Source organism: Bos grunniens, chromosome 3, assembly GCF_055505025.1.
Source record: "Bos grunniens cultivar Pamir isolate PY7600 chromosome 3, Bosgru_T2T1.0, whole genome shotgun sequence".
Taxonomy (NCBI): domain Eukaryota; kingdom Metazoa; phylum Chordata; class Mammalia; order Artiodactyla; family Bovidae; genus Bos; species Bos grunniens.
In genome coordinates, this window is record NC_141167.1 from 119,963,170 (window position 1) to 119,983,579 (window position 20,410).

General features: G+C 47.2%; 1 protein-coding gene across 11 annotated transcripts; it reads left to right on the plus strand.

The window, feature by feature from the left end:
• The first annotated feature begins 1,995 nt into the window (after positions 1-1,995).
• On the plus strand, positions 1,996-19,589 carry POGK (pogo transposable element derived with KRAB domain). Of its 11 annotated transcripts, none has more exons than XM_086393882.1 (7): positions 1,996-2,089; positions 2,586-3,267; positions 3,498-3,631; positions 9,080-9,206; positions 9,972-10,070; positions 11,746-13,229; positions 17,742-19,589. In XM_086393882.1, the coding sequence occupies exons 3-6, from the start codon at positions 3,500-3,502 to the stop codon at positions 13,215-13,217; spliced, it is 1,830 nt and encodes a 609-aa protein (XP_086250008.1). In that variant the 5' UTR covers positions 1,996-2,089; positions 2,586-3,267; positions 3,498-3,499; the 3' UTR covers positions 13,218-13,229; positions 17,742-19,589. The 11 variants fall into 11 exon arrangements, with proteins under 11 accessions (XP_086250008.1, XP_086250010.1, XP_086250005.1 ...); XM_086393884.1 differs by having other exon boundaries at positions 2,586-2,832; XM_086393885.1 differs by lacking the exon at positions 1,996-2,089 and adding an exon at positions 2,158-2,265 and having other exon boundaries at positions 2,586-2,832.
• The last annotated feature ends 821 nt before the right edge of the window (positions 19,590-20,410 follow it).

Consider the following 20,410-nt stretch of genomic DNA (forward strand, 5'->3'; position numbering starts at 1 on the left):
TGATGGAATTCCAGCCGAGCCATTTCAAATCCTAAAAGATGATGCTGTGAAAGCACTGCACTCAATATGCCAGCAAATTTGGAAAACTCAGCAGTATCCACAGGACTGGAAAAGATCAGTTTTCATTCCAATCCCAAAGAAGGGAAATGTTAAAGAATATTTAAACTACCACACAATTACCTCCATTTTACATGCTCAAAATCCTTCAAGCTAGGGTTCAACAGTACATGAACTGAGAACTTACAGATGTATAAGCTGGATTTAGAAAAGGCAGAGGAACCAGAGATCAAATTGCCAACATCCGTTGGATCATAGAACAAAGGAATTTCAGAAAAACATCTATTTATTCTTCGTTGACTATGCTAAAGCCTTTGAATGTGTGGATCACAACAATCTGTGGAAAATTCTTAAAGAGATGGGAATGCCAGACCACATGACCTGCCTTCTGAGAAATCTGTATGCAGGTCAAGAAATAACAGTTAGAACTGGACATGGAACAAAGAACTGGTTCCAAATCAGGAAAGGAGTACATCAAACTGTATACTGTCACCCTGCTTATTTAACTTATATGCAGAGTACATCTTGCGAAATGCTGGGCTGGATGATGCTCAGGCTGGAATCAAGATTGCTGGGAGAAATATCAATAACCTCAGATATGAAGATGACACCACTCTAATGGCAGAAAGCAAAGAAGAACTAAAGAGCCTCTTGATTAAAGTGAAAAAGGAGAGTGAAAAGTCTGGCTTAAAACTCAACATTCAAAAAACTAAGATCATGGTATCCGGTCTCAGCACTTCATGGCAAATAGACGGGGTAAAAATGGAAACAGTGACAGATTTTATTTCTTGGGCTCCGAAATCGCTGCAGACGGTGACTGCAGCCGTGAAATGAAGACGCTTGCTCCTTGGAAGAAATGCTTTGACCAACCAAGAAACCATATTGAAAAGCAGAGACATCACTTTGCCGGCAAAGATTCGTATAGACAAAGCTATAGTTTTTCCAGTAGTCATGTATGGATGTGAGAGTAGGACCATGAAGGCTGAGCACCAAAGAATTTATGCTTTCAAACTGTGGTGTTGTAGAAGACTCTTGAGGGTCCCTTGGATAGCAGAGTGATCAAACCAGTCAGTCCTAAAGGAAATCAACCCTTTATAGTCAATTGTAAGTACTGATGCTGAAGCTCCAATGCCGTGGCCACCTGATGAGAATAGACCACTCCTTGGAAAGGACCCTAAAATGCTGGGAAAGATTGAAGGCAGGAGAAGAGGAAGACAGAGGATGAGATGCTTGGATAGCATCAGCGATTCAATGGACGTGAGTTTGAGCATAGTCTAGGAGATGGTGAAGGACAGGGAAGCCTGGCATGCTGCAGTCCATTGGGTCCTACAGAGTAGGTCACTACTGAGCGACTGAACCATAACAACAAAGTTCTGATATGCCTGCCAGAATGTGCATATGCAGGCCTCCCCCAAAGTCCAACACCCCTCACTCTCCCTCATGCCCTTGCTGGTCATTCTTCATAACACATTTCTTGAAGCACGGCCCCGAGTACCCGGAGTACTCATCTAACTAAGCGCAAAGCAGTGGTTCATGCAAATAAGCGCAGGGACGCGCGCACCCAGGCTACGTTCACTTCAAATGTAAATACGGGCTCTTCCTGCCTCATCTATGCCGAGGTCACAGACGGAGCGTTGGAAACTGCACCAGGGGAGCAGAGAGGGCAGAGTGCACGACTGTTCAGGCAGGCGAGGCATAGGCTGCCAGTGGGTCAGGAGCTCAGCCTCGAGGAGCGCAGGGCGCTCACCAGCCGGAAGCCACGCCAGGAGGAGGGTCGGGAGCTGGCGCGGACGCCGTCCCCCGGCGCCGCCGAGCCCGCTGACATCAGCCGCGCTCCTCCCCTCGCCTCCCAACACTCTCAGCTCCCGGCCGGACCCTCCCTCCTCCCACCACGTGTCCTCTCCCCTCCCTCCCGAGGGGCCGCGCGCACGGGAAGCCAGAGAGACGGGAAGGATGGCGCTGTGACAGCCGGGACGCAGCCCTCGGCGTCTGCATCGCGGCCCCGGCCCGCGCCCTGGCGCTCGGCCCGGCGGTGAGTGCGCGCGGGCGGACGGGGCGGGGGCAGCGCGGCCCCTCCCTCGGGCCCCAGGCCGCTGGGCCGCGGCGGGGGCGGGGGCGCCGACGCTGCAGCTGCTACCGCCGCCGCCGCCGCCTTTGTTGCGGGCCCGCCGGGGGAGGCAGGCGGTGCCGGCCCCGGCCGCTCGGCAGGTGCGCTGGGGCCGGGAGCGGGCCAGGCGGGGAGGCGGGCCGGGCCGGGCGCGGGCAGGCAGGCGGCGGGAGCGCTCCCGGCGCGGGGCCGCGGAGAAAGGGAAATGGGACAAGATGGCTGGAGAAACCCGAGCGCGCCCCGGGGGCGCGGCAGCGGCGGCGGGCGGGGCGCCGAGCGGGTGGGCGGCGGCGGCGGGGACCTCTTAAACCACACCTTTGCTGTGGGGCGGCGCCCCCACCTCCCGGGAGCAGGCAGGCGAGGCCGTAGCTGAGTTATGGCCGCAGCTCCAGGGATCTGAAGCCTGTTTCACCCGCCCCAGAGGTATCTTGCTGCATTTGCCCGTCCTTTTTGAAAATACCGAAGAAGCGGACTTTGAACTCCGGAAGGATCTTTTTTCTTTGGAAGCCTGGGAGGATGCGGCCCACCAGATGCACACTCACTCCACACCTAGGAATTGCCCGCGCCCCTAGAGGGCAGGAGCGCGGCCTTTGTACTGGCGTAGGAGCTGGGCGAAAGAGAATTCGCAGAAGAGAGAATTTGCGGTCCAGAGGCAACGAGTTTTGCCGGTAGGGGTGGGTCCCAGACCCTGGTGATTTCTGCCTCTTCTTGGGTATCCAAGCATTACTCTTCACTAAGGGTCCTGGGCTTGGAAAGTCACTAAAGGCAGAATGACTCTATTTTCTGACCTGGCTCATGGACAAAACCTTTGACTCTGGAAAATCCAGGTCTTCTGGGCCAACCAACCTCCTGACACAACTGGCCCTGTAGGAACAACCCAGTTGAGCGAGTGCACTATGAGTTCAAACGCCTTCATTGACAGGAAGCCAACACACCTGCTGCTGATTCCATGTTTGGGTGGCACTGGCTGTGAGAAAGTTCTGCCTTTTGTTGCATTAATAAAACTTCCTGGAATGTTTACCCACCAACCTGTTATGCCCTTGGGTCTCTACAGAACCAGTTTGGTCTCTCTTCCAGTTTTTTAAATATTTGAAGACAGCCAGGTATGCTGACTGCCTACAACCCTCTTCTTTTCATAACTAAATGTCACCTTCCAAACCTTCCTGGTGCTTTCCTTGAAGCCCTTGCTCCCCAGACCTGGCTCTTCCCTTTCTCTTGTTCCCCTGAACTGTCCTGGGGCTAAAAAGGTTTGTGTAACCTGAGCTGCCCCCTTCACAGGCTCTGAAGAGTTCACACTAGCACCTGATTTTTCTGAACTGAATCTTGCTTGCAGAGATGGCATCCACAGCCTGCCCTCTGAATTTGACCCTGAAAGAAGAGGAAGAAGAAGAAGAGATTCAGAGCCGGGAACTGGAGGATGGCCCCACAGATATGCAAAAAGTCCGAATCTGCTCAGAGGGTGGATGGGTAAGTAAGAAGGTGTGGGGTTCTCACACAGCTGTGAGGGGCAGGCCTGGGAGCCAGGTTTGTAATAAGTCTCTTCCTCAGGCAGCCACAGGAAGTAAAAATAGCCTAGCTTAGCCCAGTCCGGTGTGTTTGCATTCCTGAGAAAACAGTTCTGTGGCTTTAAAAGGCACAGCGAAGAATGGAGAAGCTGGTTATGGGAACTATCTCTTTAGCCACATAATGTATCACCATCAAGACTGGAAGTCCAAGAGGCCATGACTGTGTCTCTCTCCTGTATCCATGGATTCCCTATATCCTGCTTAATGCCAGGCACCTTGTAGATATCAACTAAATGTCTGCTGACCCATGTGTAAAAGAAAAATTATTCTGGCACTTGTTTAGATAATAAGGAATATACTAAGGAATATATTAATATTCAGAATACTGAGATAGGCTTCAAGACTGTCACAATAGGAGAGAGAAGAGAACGGGAGAGAGCTCAACAGTAAAGACACGTGGGGATTTATAGCCAGGAAAGAGAGCGTAGGGCTCAGTGAATGGAAAATTGCTAAGTGGAGCCATCAACAGTGGCATCAACAGATTCTTTCTAAACTAACTTAGTGAAATTCTTGCTAAAACTGGGCTGTGCAGGCTGTGGACCATAGCAGCTGTGTATGTGTCCAGGGTAGAGGCCTAGTGGAGAAGAGGGCTCAGAGGCTGACCAAGTTTGGGGTGAGGAGAAAATCTTTGTCACCTACTGCTGATTGAAGGGAACCACTTAAACCATTTAAGTCTTGGGGCACTGAGCTGATATGAGGAGAGCTGTATGGGATGAGGCCAGCTGGTTCTGTGTGAACACCTCTTACGGTAGTTGACACAGGACAGAACTGCATTTCCAGCTGGCCTTGGATTGGGATGGTAGGCAGCAGTGAGTAGGGAGCACGTCCGAACATTGTAGCGTGATAGAATTCAAATTTAAAGCATAAATGGAACAGATACTTAGAGTTGTATACATTTACAGTACTTACTGGACTTCATGATAACTCAGCGTGCATGGTAAACATTTTAAATAAGCACCAAATGACGTTCCTTTTCTCTGCTTGGTTTTCCACTGTATATGAATGTCATTGGTATACATAGTACGCTTTGTTTCCAATGAGAGATCTGTATCCATAGAATCACGGTCTTTGCAAACTATCTCGTCCTACTCCCCTCCCACTGCATGAGGTGCAGCAGGGTTATCTGCTTTGCCCCTGGATACACATGTATGCTGACTTCTGTTCTTAAAAACACCTCTTGAGCTGGAACCTTAAAAGTAGTGCATTTTGTTGTATGTATGTTATACTCAATTAGGAAAAAAAAAAAAAATACGACTCCAGGCTGCGGGTTTGCCAGTCTAGCTGTTGAAGCTGGACTGCTTCTGTCTCTTCAGACCATGCTGCTGTCCTCCTCAGTTCTAATCCCTGCAGCTGGGGAGATTTTAGAGTGCAGGAGTCATCCCATCTAGCCCTGAGCAAGAACTCAATGCTTTGAGGCTATACTGGCCAACCGAGAACATTTAGACAGGATGGAGAAACATGCAAAACGGGTGCAGTAGAAGCAAGCATTAGAATCTGTTGGGACAACACAGAGAGGAGCAAGGTGAAGCCCATGCTTGGCTTGGGCTGGAGGAGGAGGACCGGCACGTGTGGCATCCAAGCAACCGGCCATCCATCTACAGTTGCTCAGCGCAGTGCTGAGTGTCATTAACACAAAGTCCTTAGTCTCGTGGAATTATTAATACTTGTTTTATGAGTAAGACAGGAAAGTAAATCTGATTAATTGCACAGTATTTGGAATTCTGTGGTAGATGTCAGTCTCTCCTACAGGCCTGAGAACTCCTGGAAAAAGCAGGCAAAGACCTGGTCTTGAGTAGTACGTAGTTTTGCCCCCTCCCAGGTACATCTGGGTGGAGACATTTCTGGTTATCATGACTTGTGGTGGAACTTGGGAAGTGGGAGAGCCTACTGGCATCTCCTGGGTAGAGGCCCGGGATGCTGCCGTACATCTGTGATGCCCAGGACAGCCCCTGCAACAGAGAATGATCTGGCCAGAAGTGTCAGCAGTGCTGAGTGAAAAAAATCCTGTTCCAGGGCAACTAGAAGAAAACAATCAAATCTGTCTCTTACATACGTGTTTTGGCTGTAGGTTGTGTTAGGGTGATCAATAAAAGCTTTCAATCTTAAACCATGCTATAAGGGTAATATTGCATGGGAGAATTGGAGTAGAAATACAATTTCAGCTAGAGAAAAGGGAAGATGTACTTTGAACCAAGTCTTAGGCAGAGGTAGAACCAGCCAAGGGAACGGAAAATCTTGCTATCTAGGAAGCCAGGAGCACAGGCACTGGGAAAAAAAGTTTATGTGTAGAGTCAGCAGCAGCTCTTGCAGCTGGAGCCTGCAGTGCGTGTCGGGGAGTGGAGGAGACGGTTGAGAGAAGAAGGGCGGGCCCCAGGCTCAAGCCAGCCACTCGGGGGTATATGCTGCACCCTGGAGTCTGAGCTCTCTCCTTAGAAGCTCTGAGGAAGAAGTCCTTGGTTCATCTTGCTTAAGGGACCCTGGGGTTTCCTACTGCCACGAAGCAGGGGCCTAAGTGACCTGCTGAGAAAGTGTGGGCATGGGAGTCAGACTTGCTAACTCTGTGATCTTGGGCAAGATGCTTATCAGCCTTTTGCTCACCCATAAAACTGGGGTAGTGATCCCTGTATCCTTGTATTATCTAAAGGATTCAATAAAAGTGCAAGAAAGAGTGCCCTACACAGTGCCTGGCACTCTATCAGTGCACTGGTCCCAGGCCTCTGCCCTAAGAGCCCCACTGTCTTTGTTGAGTGGTTATACAGCTTCGTCAGCATGCCTGGGCAGCGTGTAAGTACTCTAGGATGGTTAGATAAGCATTGGAATGCCAGCTCTTGGAGCCGAGCGAGGCAGTGCACACAAGCAGAAGGAAGAACACCTATCTGATGAGACCTTGACCTTCTGGGAAGGAAGGAGGGCAGGGATCAAGGGCCCCTACCTGTGAGGCCAAGCAAGGGTGGGTGTCTGGGGGTTGGACGCTGGCTGCCTGATTTCTGAGTTTGGCCCAGGGCTGGCCCTGTTTACCTTCTGTGCTTGACCAGATAAAAGGCCTCTGTAGAGAGCAGGGAGGCCTGCACAGCAGGGCCTGGCTAAAGGCTTGCTCAGTTCTCACAGAAGGTTGCTGTGAGCAGCATCGCTAAGCCACACTACACCGTGTGCCTCTGAAGCATCATGTGGGCTTGTCTGAGGACCCTCTGTGGCTCAGTCGTAAATGGGAGGAGATGAATCCAACCCCAGCCTCCAGGTGCCTGCTCACCACTCCAGGGCTGCTGTATTTTTGTCACACTGGGTACGTGTTACCTTCTATGAGTGTTGATAGGGATCGCCCTTCTGAAATGACAGGCACAGCCCGTCCTGTGTCCTGTTTTATCAGCAAAGGGAAAGGGACTATAAATAGGTATAGCCTAGATCTGAAATTTCCTAGGGAGAGAAAAGGCCAAAGGGAGAGTTGTTCAAAAGCCTGGGAAGTGGGATAGGGTGGGATGGAAAATTCCTAGCTTCCTGGCTTTCCAGATTGATGAAATCTGAGCAGAGCCCGGAGACCCATCCATTATACCTCCTGGTATTTTACACTAGGCATTTTTGTCCATTCTTACTCAAGAGAGTAGGCTCAGTTTTGTGACAGATAAATTTTAATGATTATTTGAAACTATTCCAGGTAGAACAAGAGAAGCGAAGAGAGTATATACTTAAATCTTTGACTCAAAAACACCATTTCAAGGGATTACTTTCTACAGGAAGTGTCCTAGGCTTAGGGGAACAAAACAAAATAAGCCCAGGTTCTGCCCTCAGTGAGCTGATACTCTAGTGAAAGAAGCAGACAGGTAAACCAAGAGGATCCTGCAGTGTGATAAGTGCCACAGAGCTTGAGCCCAGGGCATTACAAGGTACACAGCCCAGGTTGAGGCCAGCTTACCCAGGGAACAGGATATCTGGGCTGAATCTTGGAAGGCGGATGGGTGTCAGCCAGGCCAAGAATGAGGAAGACTTCTGAAGCAGCATGTATAGAGACCTCCTGGTCTTTGGAGGGGTGGGAATGGTTTGTTCAAGGAACTGCAGGAGTGAAGTTCCACTGAGCGTGTGGGGTAGAAGTGCAAGCCTGCAAGCTGGGTACCAGGGAGGCCATTCTGCCCTCTGTAAGGGCCAGAGCCTTGAAATCAGACATCCTAGGTCCCAGCCTCAACCCTATTGTTTATTGGCTGTGTGATTTTTAGACCAGAAACAGGGCTGCTCAGAGCCAGTTTCCTCCTGGATTAAATGGGGTTGTGGGGGAAAATAAATGAAGCAGTTACAGAGCCTTTTGCAGAAAGTTCTCCCTATGTGGAAGGGGGCTGTGAGGGTGAGGAGGGATGGGGTGGATTTTGTGAATAAGGCGGAAAGGCCAGGAGGTCTAAATGACTGATGGCCAGACACCTGAAGAAGCTGCAGACCATGCAGACACGGAACTTTTCTAAACATCATCATGATCCCCTCCCAGGCCCTAGACTGTGCCACAGGAAATAGCTCTGAACGCAGCAGCCCAGTGATGCTTTACCACTAAATATGATGAGCTTTGGAATAGGATTTTTAATGACTGCAAGATGACACATAGTAAAAAGAAAGGAAAGAGTTGAACAAGAGGAGGTTGGTCTGGGTGGCTTGGCTGCATTTGACCACGTGGGCACCCTCTCCCACTGGCCCATGGTGTCGGGGAGGTACGGGAGCGGGGAGTGGAGCTCTGTCTTTAGGGCTTTCTGCTGTGGGTCTAGGCGTCAAAGCAAACCAGTTTACTCTAGTATCTCATTACATAAATTGAAGCTCTAATTAGCCCTTCTCTCATCCTCATCCTCTTATGGATTGGAAAAGGCCAGATGAGGTCCCTTCTCTCACCGGCTCCTCCCCAGGCAGCTCTGGGGTTCTGAGTCATACACTGGGGCTAGTGCTCTGCAACTGGAGACTAGTGCCCAGGCAACCACCAGCACCCCCGTGGTCTGAGGGTCTGTGACTGAGGGAGACAGCAGGGCTGTGTTGGCAGGGGAACCGTCTCAGGGTGCTCATTCCTGTGGTTGACTGGCTCTGGGTGGGGGCTGAGCTGTGATCAGCTCTCCCTGCTTTGGATGAGGATCCAGTCTCTCGACCTGGTGATCCATGGTGGGGAGTTTTCATCTCAAGGTTCTGCTCTCCTTATCCATGAATGGGAGTGTGGCAAACACTCAGCAGGGCACAGAGGAGCTTGTTGACATCCAGATTTTGCTTCTTGGAGCCGTGTGAGGACTGATGTGTCTCTGGGCCCAGGCCGCCCTTGTGAGACAATGGTGTGTGATCTGTGTCTGCGTGTGCCAACTAGTCGTTGAGAAAAGCCTGTTCACTGTTGCAGGTGCCAGCCCTATTTGATGAGGTGGCCATATATTTTTCCGATGAGGAGTGGGAAGTTTTGACGGAGCAACAAAAGGCTCTCTACCGGGAGGTCATGAGGATGAATTATGAAACTGTCCTGTCTCTGGGTAAAACTTTGTTTTCCTTTGTCCCTTAGAAGCTCTGAGCCCAGAGAATTGCTTCCATGTCTCTCTTCTCAGGTGTATCCAACATACCTCTCTCCTGAACCTGGACTCTGTCCCCTCAATGCCTGTGTCCATTTAATTTCCTGTTTTTGATTAGGCAGGATATAAATATTGTGTCCTCCTACCCAGCAGCTTATGCCAGCTCTCAGAACCATCCTCATTCAACCCAGGCATACTTATCAAAAAAAAAAAAAAGACATCTAGGAAATGTCACTGTGGATCTGGGCCTGTACTTTATACTTCTCTCCTAGGAGAGAAGGCAGGCCTCGCTGTTATCCTGTCAGCCTCAGAAGCTTGGGGACATATCCCCAAAGAATCCTTGTTGCTTCCCTCCCAGCACTGATATTATTAGAGTCTAACCATTTGGAGGGATTTCCCCACTTGGCTCATGCAGGTACTGGAATGCTCATTAGATCAGTGGCTGCATACACCCACTTCCCTGCTAAATGCAGTTCGTTTTTGTCATTGCTAGTCCGGCCCCTCATTAGCAAAGATCCATAAATTCCCTTGGACAGACGTATTTCCCATCATAGTTTTTCTTTAAGTATCCTTGAATTCTTCTCTACGGCCTTTCATAAATCTCCATACTGAGAAGACTATAGGGGTGAGAGTGGATGGGAGGTTTGCTTAAGTATCACAAAGTACTTATTTTGGCAACTGTCCAAGACAGTAACACAGCTGTTAACCTGTTTTATTTCCTGTAAACAGAATTCCCATTCCCTAAGCCTGACATGATCACTCGGTTGGAAAGGGAGGAGGAGTCTCAGAATTCTGACGAATGGCAGCTCCAAGGAGGAACCTTTGCAGGTACTATGATTAACCCAATCCAGAAGGCATCCAGTGGGAGAATTATGAAGATGGATTTTAAGTTTACATTAAGGTACATTCTGGGGGGTATTTAAGCCTAAGACAAGGTTCTGAGGCAGAAAAGCTATGGGCTTTGGAGTTTAAAAAATCTCCTTGTTTCCCATGCTGTGTGACCTTAGGCAACTTCATCCACCTCTCTGATTGTCCATTTCTTCATCTGTCAACTGCGGGTTATAAATCTCAACATGCAACCTCGTATGCAGGTGAATGAAATTGAAGTTTGTGTGGCTTTGGTCCAGTGCACATCCTGAGTGCCTTGGGAGCACACCACACACTTCTGAAAACTAAGGAAAACAGCGTGACAAAGCATGCATCCAGGGTGCTTTGCTTGACTTCCTGTCTTCTTCATCTTGGATAGAAAAAGCAGTAGCAGCTGTAGTACACATTTGAGCAAATACATCTAAAGAAGCATACAGCGTTGTACCGAGAAACAATGAGAGAGCAGGAGTTGGATAAATACAGCTTCCCAGCAGCCAGAATGATTTTATTTGCCTTCTCTCTATAAGTAATAGTTTAAAATTCTGTGTTTCATTGATTCTAAAAGATGTATTTCTCTCATCACTTTAACATCTCTGCAATTAAGAATGCTTGTTAAAACTGCTGGGTCTTCCCTGGTGGCTCAGACAGTTAAGAATCTGCATGCAATACCAAAGACCCAGGTTCAATCCCTGGATCAGGAAGATCCCTTGGAAAAGGGAATGGTAACCCACTCCAGTATTCTTGCCTGGAGAATTCCATGGACAGAGGAACCTGGGCTACAGTCCGTGGCATCGCAAAGAGTTGGACACGACTGAGTGACTAACACTTAAAACTGATGGCATGTTCCAGTTTCACTAGTGGCATTTTTTTTTATTATAAATTTATTTATTTTAAGTGGAGGCTAATTACTTTACAATATTGTATTGGTTTTTTTCTTTTTTTTTTCTTTCTTAATGGCATATAATGGTACATCTTGCAATCAATGGGTTCTTAGTTTTGGTGACATATGGTAATATCCCTGAGTAATATCTAATTTCTGTGACCACTCTCTAAATAGAAACATACAGTGAAACCCAGTTCTGACATGGGTATGCAAAAACCATACCTTATAAAACCATACCTTATGCAAACTTATAAGTTAAGCCTTATAAGCTTAACTTTGCTAAGTGTGGTATTGCTATAGATTTTGTTTAAGGGATATGATTCAGTTCATGATGATAGAAATTCTGTAACACTATGTGTAGAATGGGTTGCATTTGGCTTCTCACCCAGGTGAAGGTTATTTTGGCCCAAGCGTGGCCCTCACAGTCAGTACATTACTCAAGCTGGGTGCCTGTGTTCAGTTGCCAGCCTGTGTCACTTCCCGGCTTTGCCACCTTGATGCGTTACTTAATTTTTCTACACTCATCTGCAAAGACAGAGTAAAGAAACAGTTATTGTGAGAATTAGAAGTGGTGATCTATGGGAACTGGCACAGGGGTGAGGACTTTGGAAGTATCTGTTATTAAAGTGACTGCTTTTAGTGAACTTCAGATTCAAGTAGTCTCGGTATTTTGACCAAAAACAAATCAAGGAATGACCCCAAAATCATTTGACTCATGGGCACTGTCTTCACTCCTCCCTGTATGTCTTCCAGAAAAGGAAGAATCCGACATGAAGCCCCCAGATTGGGCGGGCCCGATGAACGTAGCCTCGCAGTTTCCCCAGGCTCAGCACCTGGATGGCTTTGGCCTCCGTCTGCCTCGGGACATCACAGAGCTGCCCGAGTGGGGCGAGGGGTACCCCTTCTACATGGCCATGGGCTTCCCCGGGTATGACCTCTCGGCGGACGACCTGGCCGGGAAGTTTCAGTTCAGCCGGGGCATGCGCCGCAGTTACGACGCAGGGTTCAAGTTAATGGTGGTGGAGTACGCCGAGAGCACCAACAACTGCCAGGCGGCCAAACAGTTTGGGGTGCTGGAGAAAAACGTCCGCGATTGGCGCAAAGTGAAGCCGCAGCTGCAGAACGCCCACGCCATGCGGCGTGCCTTCCGCGGCCCCAAGAACGGGCGCTTCGCCCTTGTGGACCAGCGCGTGGCCGAATACGTGCGATACATGCAGGCCAAAGGGGACCCCATCACCAGGGAGGCCATGCAGCTGAAAGCTCTGGAGATCGCCCAGGAGATGAACATTCCAGAGAAAGGGTTCAAGGCTAGCTTGGGTTGGTGTCGAAGAATGATGCGGAGGTATGACTTGTCACTGCGACATAAGGTGCCCGTGCCCCAGCAGCTGCCCGAAGACCTGACGGAGAAGCTTGTCACCTACCAGCGGAGCGTCCTGGCTCTGCGCAGGGCACACGACTACCAGGTGGCTCAGATGGGAAACGCAGACGAGACGCCAATTTGCTTAGAGGTGCCCTCGAGGGTGACTGTGGACAACCAGGGGGAAAAGCCTGTCTTAGTCAAGACGCCAGGGAGGGAGAAACTGAAAATCACAGCCATGCTTGGTGTCTTGGCTGATGGGAGGAAGTTACCTCCATATATCATTCTGAGGGGCACGTACATCCCCCCTGGGAAGTTTCCGAGTGGCATGGAAATCCGCTGCCACCGGTATGGATGGATGACGGAGGATCTGATGCAGGACTGGCTAGAGGTGGTGTGGAGGCGGAGGACGGGCGCGGTGCCCAAGCAGCGAGGGCTGCTGATCCTGAATGGCTTCCGGGGCCACGCCACCGACTCAGTGAAGAGTTCCATGGAGAGCATGAACACTGACATGGTCATCATCCCGGGGGGCTTGACCTCACAGCTGCAGGTGTTGGATGTGGTGGTCTACAAACCACTGAATGACAGTGTCCGGGCCCAGTATTCCAACTGGCTCCTGGCGGGGAACCTGGCGCTAAGCCCCACCGGGAACGCCAAGAAGCCGCCTCTGGGCCTTTTTCTGGAGTGGGTCATGGTGGCATGGAATAGCATCTCGAGCGAGTCCATCGTCCAAGGGTTCAAGAAGTGCCACATCTCCAGCAACCTGGAGGATGAGGATGACGTGCTGTGGGAAATCGAGAGCGAGCTGCCAGGCGGAGGGGAACCGCCCAAGGAGTGTGACACTGAGAGCCTGACGGAGAGCCACTGAGGGAAAGCCGAGGTAAGCAGCCAGGAGGGGCCACTGGGTGCCTTCCCTGTGGGACATGTTGGGTTTCACAAACACCCTTTGTCTCTTGCCATTCTTGGTTTCTGAGAACTCTTCGAACTCACAGTGCAGTGCTGCAGGTAGCAGGCCATCAGCGTTTTCTCCTTCATATGAAACTTTGGTTGCCTGGCTTATTTCATGGGTATTTTGTATAATGCATGAAGTGAACAATGAGTGAGCTGCCTGAACATTTAATCTGAGTGCCATAATGCTGAAATTATTTAATCCTGAAGGAGCATAGTTTGACATGACTCCATTAACAAAAAGTTTTGTCTGCAAAACCAAAATTTTTCTTCCCCATGTAAGTCATGCTGAATATATAGGGCCGACGTGTGTACCTGATTCACTTGAAGCAACTGTGCTCATCTTGGCTAGCCTGGAGGGCTGGGATGTAAGGACGTATGCACCTTCGAACTGTGTCTCCTGGGTCTCAAGTTTCTGTCTGGGGTAGTCTGCAGTAGCCCAATGGGGAATGAAAGAAATAGCTTATGTTTGCTTTTCCCTGGGACATCAAAAGTCTGTTTTAAAGCATCATCTTATCCTCATGATGACATTCACATGGAATAAACAATTACAATAATTTCACAGACACGTGAAGAGTGATATTTTTAAACTGAAATTCTGTACCAAAAAACAAACCAGAATGCTTATCTAGGACTCCAGTAAGTGAAGTCTGAGGACAATAAGGCCTGGAATTTTCCGAGTTAAGTATATAGAAGGGCCACAGCTTTAATAGGAAGTTGGGAGTGGAGGACTACCTCACAACACAAGTAGAATGATTATTCCCCCCACACCACTGAGAGAGGAGAGTGACCACCTAACAGTGGGCAGCATACAGAGAACAGACCATTCCACTTTTTTGTTATTTCCCTAATTTGTTCATTTGTTCAGTTCATTTGTTCCTCCACACAGTGTTTAATATGAAGAGAGCATGCCTTTTATAAAGAACCTAAATGTATCTTGATATTTTTTTCTTTCCTGTAAGGTATAATTAGGTATTTCCATCCTACTTGCTTCTTTCTCTCTAAATGAAATGCTAAGAGAAATCTCCTGTCAGACACCCCCCACTTCATGCTGTGTAAGTTGAAGAGTGATTTAAGTCTCCTTCCCTGCCCCCAAATCAAGTGAAAGTCACTTGTATCCAACTCTTTGCAACAACCCCATGGACTATACAGTCTGTGGAATTCTCCAGGCCAGAATACTGGAGTGGGTCGCCTTTCCCTTCTCCAGAGGATCTTTCCAACCCAGGGATCGAACCCAGGTCTCCTGCATTGCAGGCGGATTCTTTACCAGCTGAGCCACAAGGGAAGCCCAAATCAAGTTGTACTCCTAACATTGGTCCCGTGTTATTGAGATCCTCAGAATTACAGAGCCAATTAGAAGTTCTTATGGTCAAAATCACTAAAATTGCTTTTTTCCTCTCATGTCGTCTAACCTTTCTCTCCATGAATTCAGCCTCCCTTTATGAATTCAGCCTGCTAACCATTATACTGCATCCACTGAATACCAAACTTTGAGTTACAGTGAGTTTTTACCGTATTTACCTTCCTCCCCCACCCCATTGTTGTTCAGTCGCTAAGTTGTGTCTGACTTTTTGTGACCCTGTGGACTGCAGCACTCCAGGTTCCTCTGTTCCTCCACTGTCTCCCCGAGTTTGCTCTAATTCATGTCCGTTGAGTCGCTAATGCTATCTCATCCTCTGCTGCCCTCTTCTTTTCCTTTCAGTCTTTCCCAACATCAGTCTTTTCCAATGAATCTGTTCTTTGCCTCAGGTGGCCAAAGTATTGGAGCTTCAGCTTCAGCATCAGTCCTTCCAGTAAATCTTCAGTGTTGATCTCCTTTAGGATTGACTGGTTTGATCTTGCAGTCCAAGGGACTCTCAAGAGTCTTCTCCAGCACCACAGTTTGAAAGCATCAATTCTTCGCCGCTCAGCCACCTTCGAATTGTGGTGCTGGAGAAGACTCTTGAGAGTCCCTTGGACTGTAGCTTCCTGGGTGGTGCAGTAGTAAAGAATCTGCCTGCCAATGCAGGAGACACAAGAGATGTGGATTTGATCCCTGGGTCAGGAAGATCCCCTGGAGGAGGAAAATGGCAACTCATTCTAGTACTCTTGCCTGGAAAATTCCATGGACAGAGGAACCTGGTGGGCTGCAGTCCATGGGATCACAAAGTCAGGACACAACTGAGCACAATCATCATCCCACATCCATGCATGCTGCTGCTGCTGCTAAGTCGGTTCAGTCGTGTCCGACTCTGTGCGACCCCATAGATGGCAGCCCACGAGGCTCCCCCGTCCCTGGGATTCTCTAGGCAAGAACACTGGAGCAGGTTGCTATTTCCTTCTCCAATGCATGAAAGTGAGAAGTGAAAGTGAAGTCGCTCCGTTGTTTCCGACTCTTAGCGACCCCATGGACTGCAGCCCACGAGGCTCCTCCATCCATGGGATTTTCCAGGCAAGAGTACTGGAGTGGGGCGCCATTGCCTTCTCCCATCCATGCATGACTACTGGAAAAATCATAGGTTTGACTATACAGACCTTTGTCAGCAAAGTGATGTCTCTGCTTTTCAATATTCTAAGTTTGTCACAGCTTTCCTTCCAAGGAACAAGCGTCTTTTAATTTCATGGCTGCAGTCACTGTCTGCAGTGATTTTGTAGCCCAAGAAAATTGGTCACTGTTTCTACTTTTTCTCTATCTGCCATGAAGTGATGAGACCAAATGCCATGATCCTAGTTGTTTTTAATGTTGAGTTTCAAGCCAGCCTTTTCACTCTCCTCTTTCACTCAAGAGCCTTTTTAGTTCCTCTTCACTTTCTGCTATTAGAGTGGTATTATCTGAGTATATGGGATTGTTGATATTTCTCCTGGCAATCTTGATTCCAACTGGTGATTCATCCAGCCTGGCATTTCACATGATGCACTCTGCATATAAGTTAAATGTTAAATATACAGCCTTGGTGTACTCCTTTCCCAATTCAAAACCAGTCAGGTATTTCATGACCAGTTCTAACTGTTTGCTTCTTAACTTGCATGCAGGTTTCTCAGGAGACAGGTAAGGTAGTCTGGTGTTCCCATCTCTCTTTAAGAATTTTCCACAGTTTGTTGTTGTCTACACAGTCAAGCTGGAATCAAGATTGCCGGGAGAAATATCAATAACGTCAGATATGCAGATGATACCACCCTTATGGCAGAAAGTGAAGAGGAACTAAAAAGCCTCTTGATGAAAGTGAAAGAGGAGCGAAAAAGTTGGCTTAAAGCTCAACATTCAGAAAACGAAGATCATGGCATCTAGTCCCATCACTTCATGGGAAATAGATGGGGAAACAGTGTCAGACTTTATTTTTCTGGGCTCCAAAATCACTGCAGATGGTGATTGCAGCCATGAAATTAAAAGACACTTACTCCTTGGAAGGAAAGTTATGACCCACCTATATAGCATATGCAAAAGCAGAGACATTACTTTGCCAACAAAGGTCCGTCTAGTCAAGGCTATGGTTTTTCCTGTGGTCATGTATGGATGTGAGAGTTGGACTGTGAAGGCTGAGCGCTGAAGAATTGATGCCTTTGAACTGTGGTGTTGGAGAAGACTCTTGGAGTCCCTTGGACTGCAAGGAGATCCAACCAGTCCATTCTAAAGGAGATCAGTCCTGGGTGTTCTTTGGAAGGAATGATGCTGAAGCTGAAACTCCAGTACTTTGGCCACCTCATGCAAAGAGTTGACTCATTGGAAAAGACTCTGATGCTGGGAGGGATTGGGGGCAGGAGGAAAAGGGGATGACAGAGGATGAGATGGCTGGATGGCATCACCGACTTGATGGACGTGAGTTTGAGTGAACTCCGGGAGTTGGTGATGGACAGGGAGGCCTGGCGTGCTGCGATTGATGGGGTCCCAAAGAGTCGGACACACGTGAGCGACTGAACAGTCAGAAACTTTAGCGTGGTCAATGAAGCAGAAGATGTTTTTCTGAAACTCCCTTGCTTTCTCCATGATCCATAAGATGTTAGCAATTTGTTCTCTGGTTCCTTTGCCTCTTCAAAACCCAGCTTGTAAATCTGAAAGTTCTTGGTTCATGTACTGCTGAAGCCTAGCTTGAAGGATTTTAAGCAGATGACATTTTTGTGTATTTTTCATTTTCTAAGGTATATGCTACCCATAGGACTGGACCAAAAACTGTCAAAAGGAAGAAAATAAGGCTGGGGCACAGCTGTGGACATGGGCCATGCATTTACATCCCATCAGAACCATGAGTTTTGGCTCATCTTGACAGCCACAGGTCTCTGTATAGTTGCCCTGGTTTTGAGCTGAGTAAGTTACAGAAGTAGACAGGACATTTGAGAGGAGACATATGGGCATAAAATGGCCTCTCCTCATCTGTTTGGAAATGTGACTAGTGGAATAATTATGTTCATGAAGTTACACAGTGTCTAAAATCCAAAGGTTAACTCATACTTATGTTCTGTTTTCTAGCAAATAGAACTGTGCTTGGAACATTTGGGGAGGAAAATCTTCAAGAAGATTCCTCGCAGCCTGAATGCACAGGGAGAAGCAGGAAAAGGCCATGGGGCTTGAAATAACCCAAGTCTGGACAGCAGCGTGAGCATCCGGCCCTGGGATAGAGCCCAACCCCATCCCACACCATGAGGAGTCCAAAAAGTTGAGGACCCTTCATTTCATCAGAGACGTGATTAGAAAAGAAACTGCTTCTGCCTCATTTCTTGTTTTAGAAATTATGTTTATAGAACCTGTAAACAGGTGTGAACAAACGTATTTCCTAGAGAAGATACCATTTGTTCAACACCAACAAGAAACTCATCATATGGGCCCAACCCCACTGGTATTCTCTCTTTGGAGAAAACCTCAAGTTAATGTTTTTCCTTCTGCCTCTAAAAATGCTTCCATCAGTAGAACCTGTCCTCACACAGGTCAAGACTGCAGAGAAGGCTTTGTAGAAATGGCCATTTATGTACACGTGCTACTTACACATTTCCTTTTTTGGAAAAATGAGATGCTAATAATGACAAAATTCAGACATACTGGCCTAGTGCCAGCAGATGGCTTTTCTACAAACTAGGTTAGTATGGAAGATACAGATTAAAATAAACTATGCTATTTTATTTATCTTCCCAATCTGGTTGGCAGCTAGACTTTTCTAGGGTCTCATTTAATGGCCCTATTTTTCATTATTATTTTATTTAATGATAGGGTAGCATTTAGTACACAAGCTCTTCTGTTTCTCAGGCTGCCTGCAGAAGTCACCATAAATTATCTGCTGTCTACATGGTACAAAGCTCACTGACTCACCTGATACTGTTTGGTTAATTCCTTTAATATTTTTATCACAGGGTGGTAAGAGGGCTTGGGCCTTTAGCCACAACTGTTTCAGGACTTCTAAACTTCTATCCCGCAGAAATAGGTGGGAGATTTTTGAAATTTTACACTATACTAATTTGCATTCCCACATAAGTTGAGTGTTATTAAAACATTCCATCAAAACTACCTGTGCTACAAAAAAATATGCCAGAACCTCATAGACAAAGCCATTGCTAGAAACGTCATTCCAATGTCAGATCTGGATAACAGGCTACCATAACCACTTTTCCTTCCTATAGACCCAGCTCACTTGTATAATATTCTTGGCATCCTGAAACACCTATTTCTACTCAGGTACTCATTCCTATTATTAGTGACCCATGTTCCTCATTTTTTAAAACCAGTTTTCCTCCAAGAGGGGAACTTTAACTTCTGGTGTCTGATTACTTTTCAGTTTGAATTGTTTCCTCATTTGCTTTTACCTGCACTGTGTTCTTCATCATCTCAAATGGCATCTAAATCCAGCTACTTTTCATTCCAGAAGTTTTCATTCCCTCCAATTCCACTTAATTTATCCTCCACTACCCTGGTTCCTGGCCCTTTCCTCTTTACGTACTGTTTTACTTGTTTTGGGAGCTTAAAGGATTTTATAAGACCTAGTTTTTGGTTCCTGCACTGGAGCCATAGTTGTCTTGCAGAGAAGAGTAGAAAATGGGTTCAACTCCTGTTTCATTCCACCAACACCTCCTTGAGTCTCATCATCAGCTGACAGGTGATGCCTTACAGGTTGCATAGCACTGGAACTTCTAGAGTAATGGCTCTACTGTCAGGGTTTTCTGGGCTCACTCTTCCACTGACTTATGATCTATGCCTAACAGAGCCCCAGTACAACTATTTTGCAGAATGGCTATTACCCTAGAGATACTATAGCACATATTGAGACACAGTTGTACTCCCCAGTAGATAGGAACTGAGTCTAACAATAAACTTTGATAATAAAGACAATAGGCTCCGGTGGTTTATTATCTGCTAGCATTTAAAAAAAAGTCACATTTCAAACTCTCATTTACACTTTATTCTCCACTCAGTTTGGTACCAATATATTATACCCTTAAATAAAAAAGTCTGTTCATGGGGATGACAATGTAATTACTGTTGGTGTCTATATGTGTGGTTTCCAACTGGCTTTTAAAGGTGGGGGAAAGGGCCCTAGCGAAAATAGCTTTTTCCCTGTCATGTTTGGTGACTGTTCTCAGGAATGGTATATTACCAGTCAATGAAGAAAATCCATAAAGGGATATTAAATTTAAAAGAATGGAAACATGCTAGCAGGTTGATGAATAGAAAACTTGGTCCTATTTTGATAAATATTTTTAAAAACCAAAGTATGATGAATCTATATGCCTTTTAATATTGTTTTTAGTAATTACCACGCCAGTTGATTCAGTTAAATATTAGGCTACATGCCAAGAATAATCTAGATATTTTTCCTTTATTAAGCCATGAGAACTGAATGCTGAACCAATCTGTTGGCCATAGCATCTAAGTGACTCACAACCATTATTCAAACTGGAGGAATTTCTGGTTTAAGTCAAAGACACGATGAAACATAGGCATTTTTATATGGTCAAAGTGAGCAATCATTTAGAAATCACTTCATGAAATCTGAGCAGCAACACGCTAATCACTTCAGGCAATGGGAGAAGTGTTAGAGGAACTGTGTGCCTGACTGGTGATGAAGGTGTTTATGTGCTGAACTGGCACTTGGTGCCTGGTAGGGAGGCGGGCCTTACCAAATCTGGTTTTGAACAATGATAACACCTATA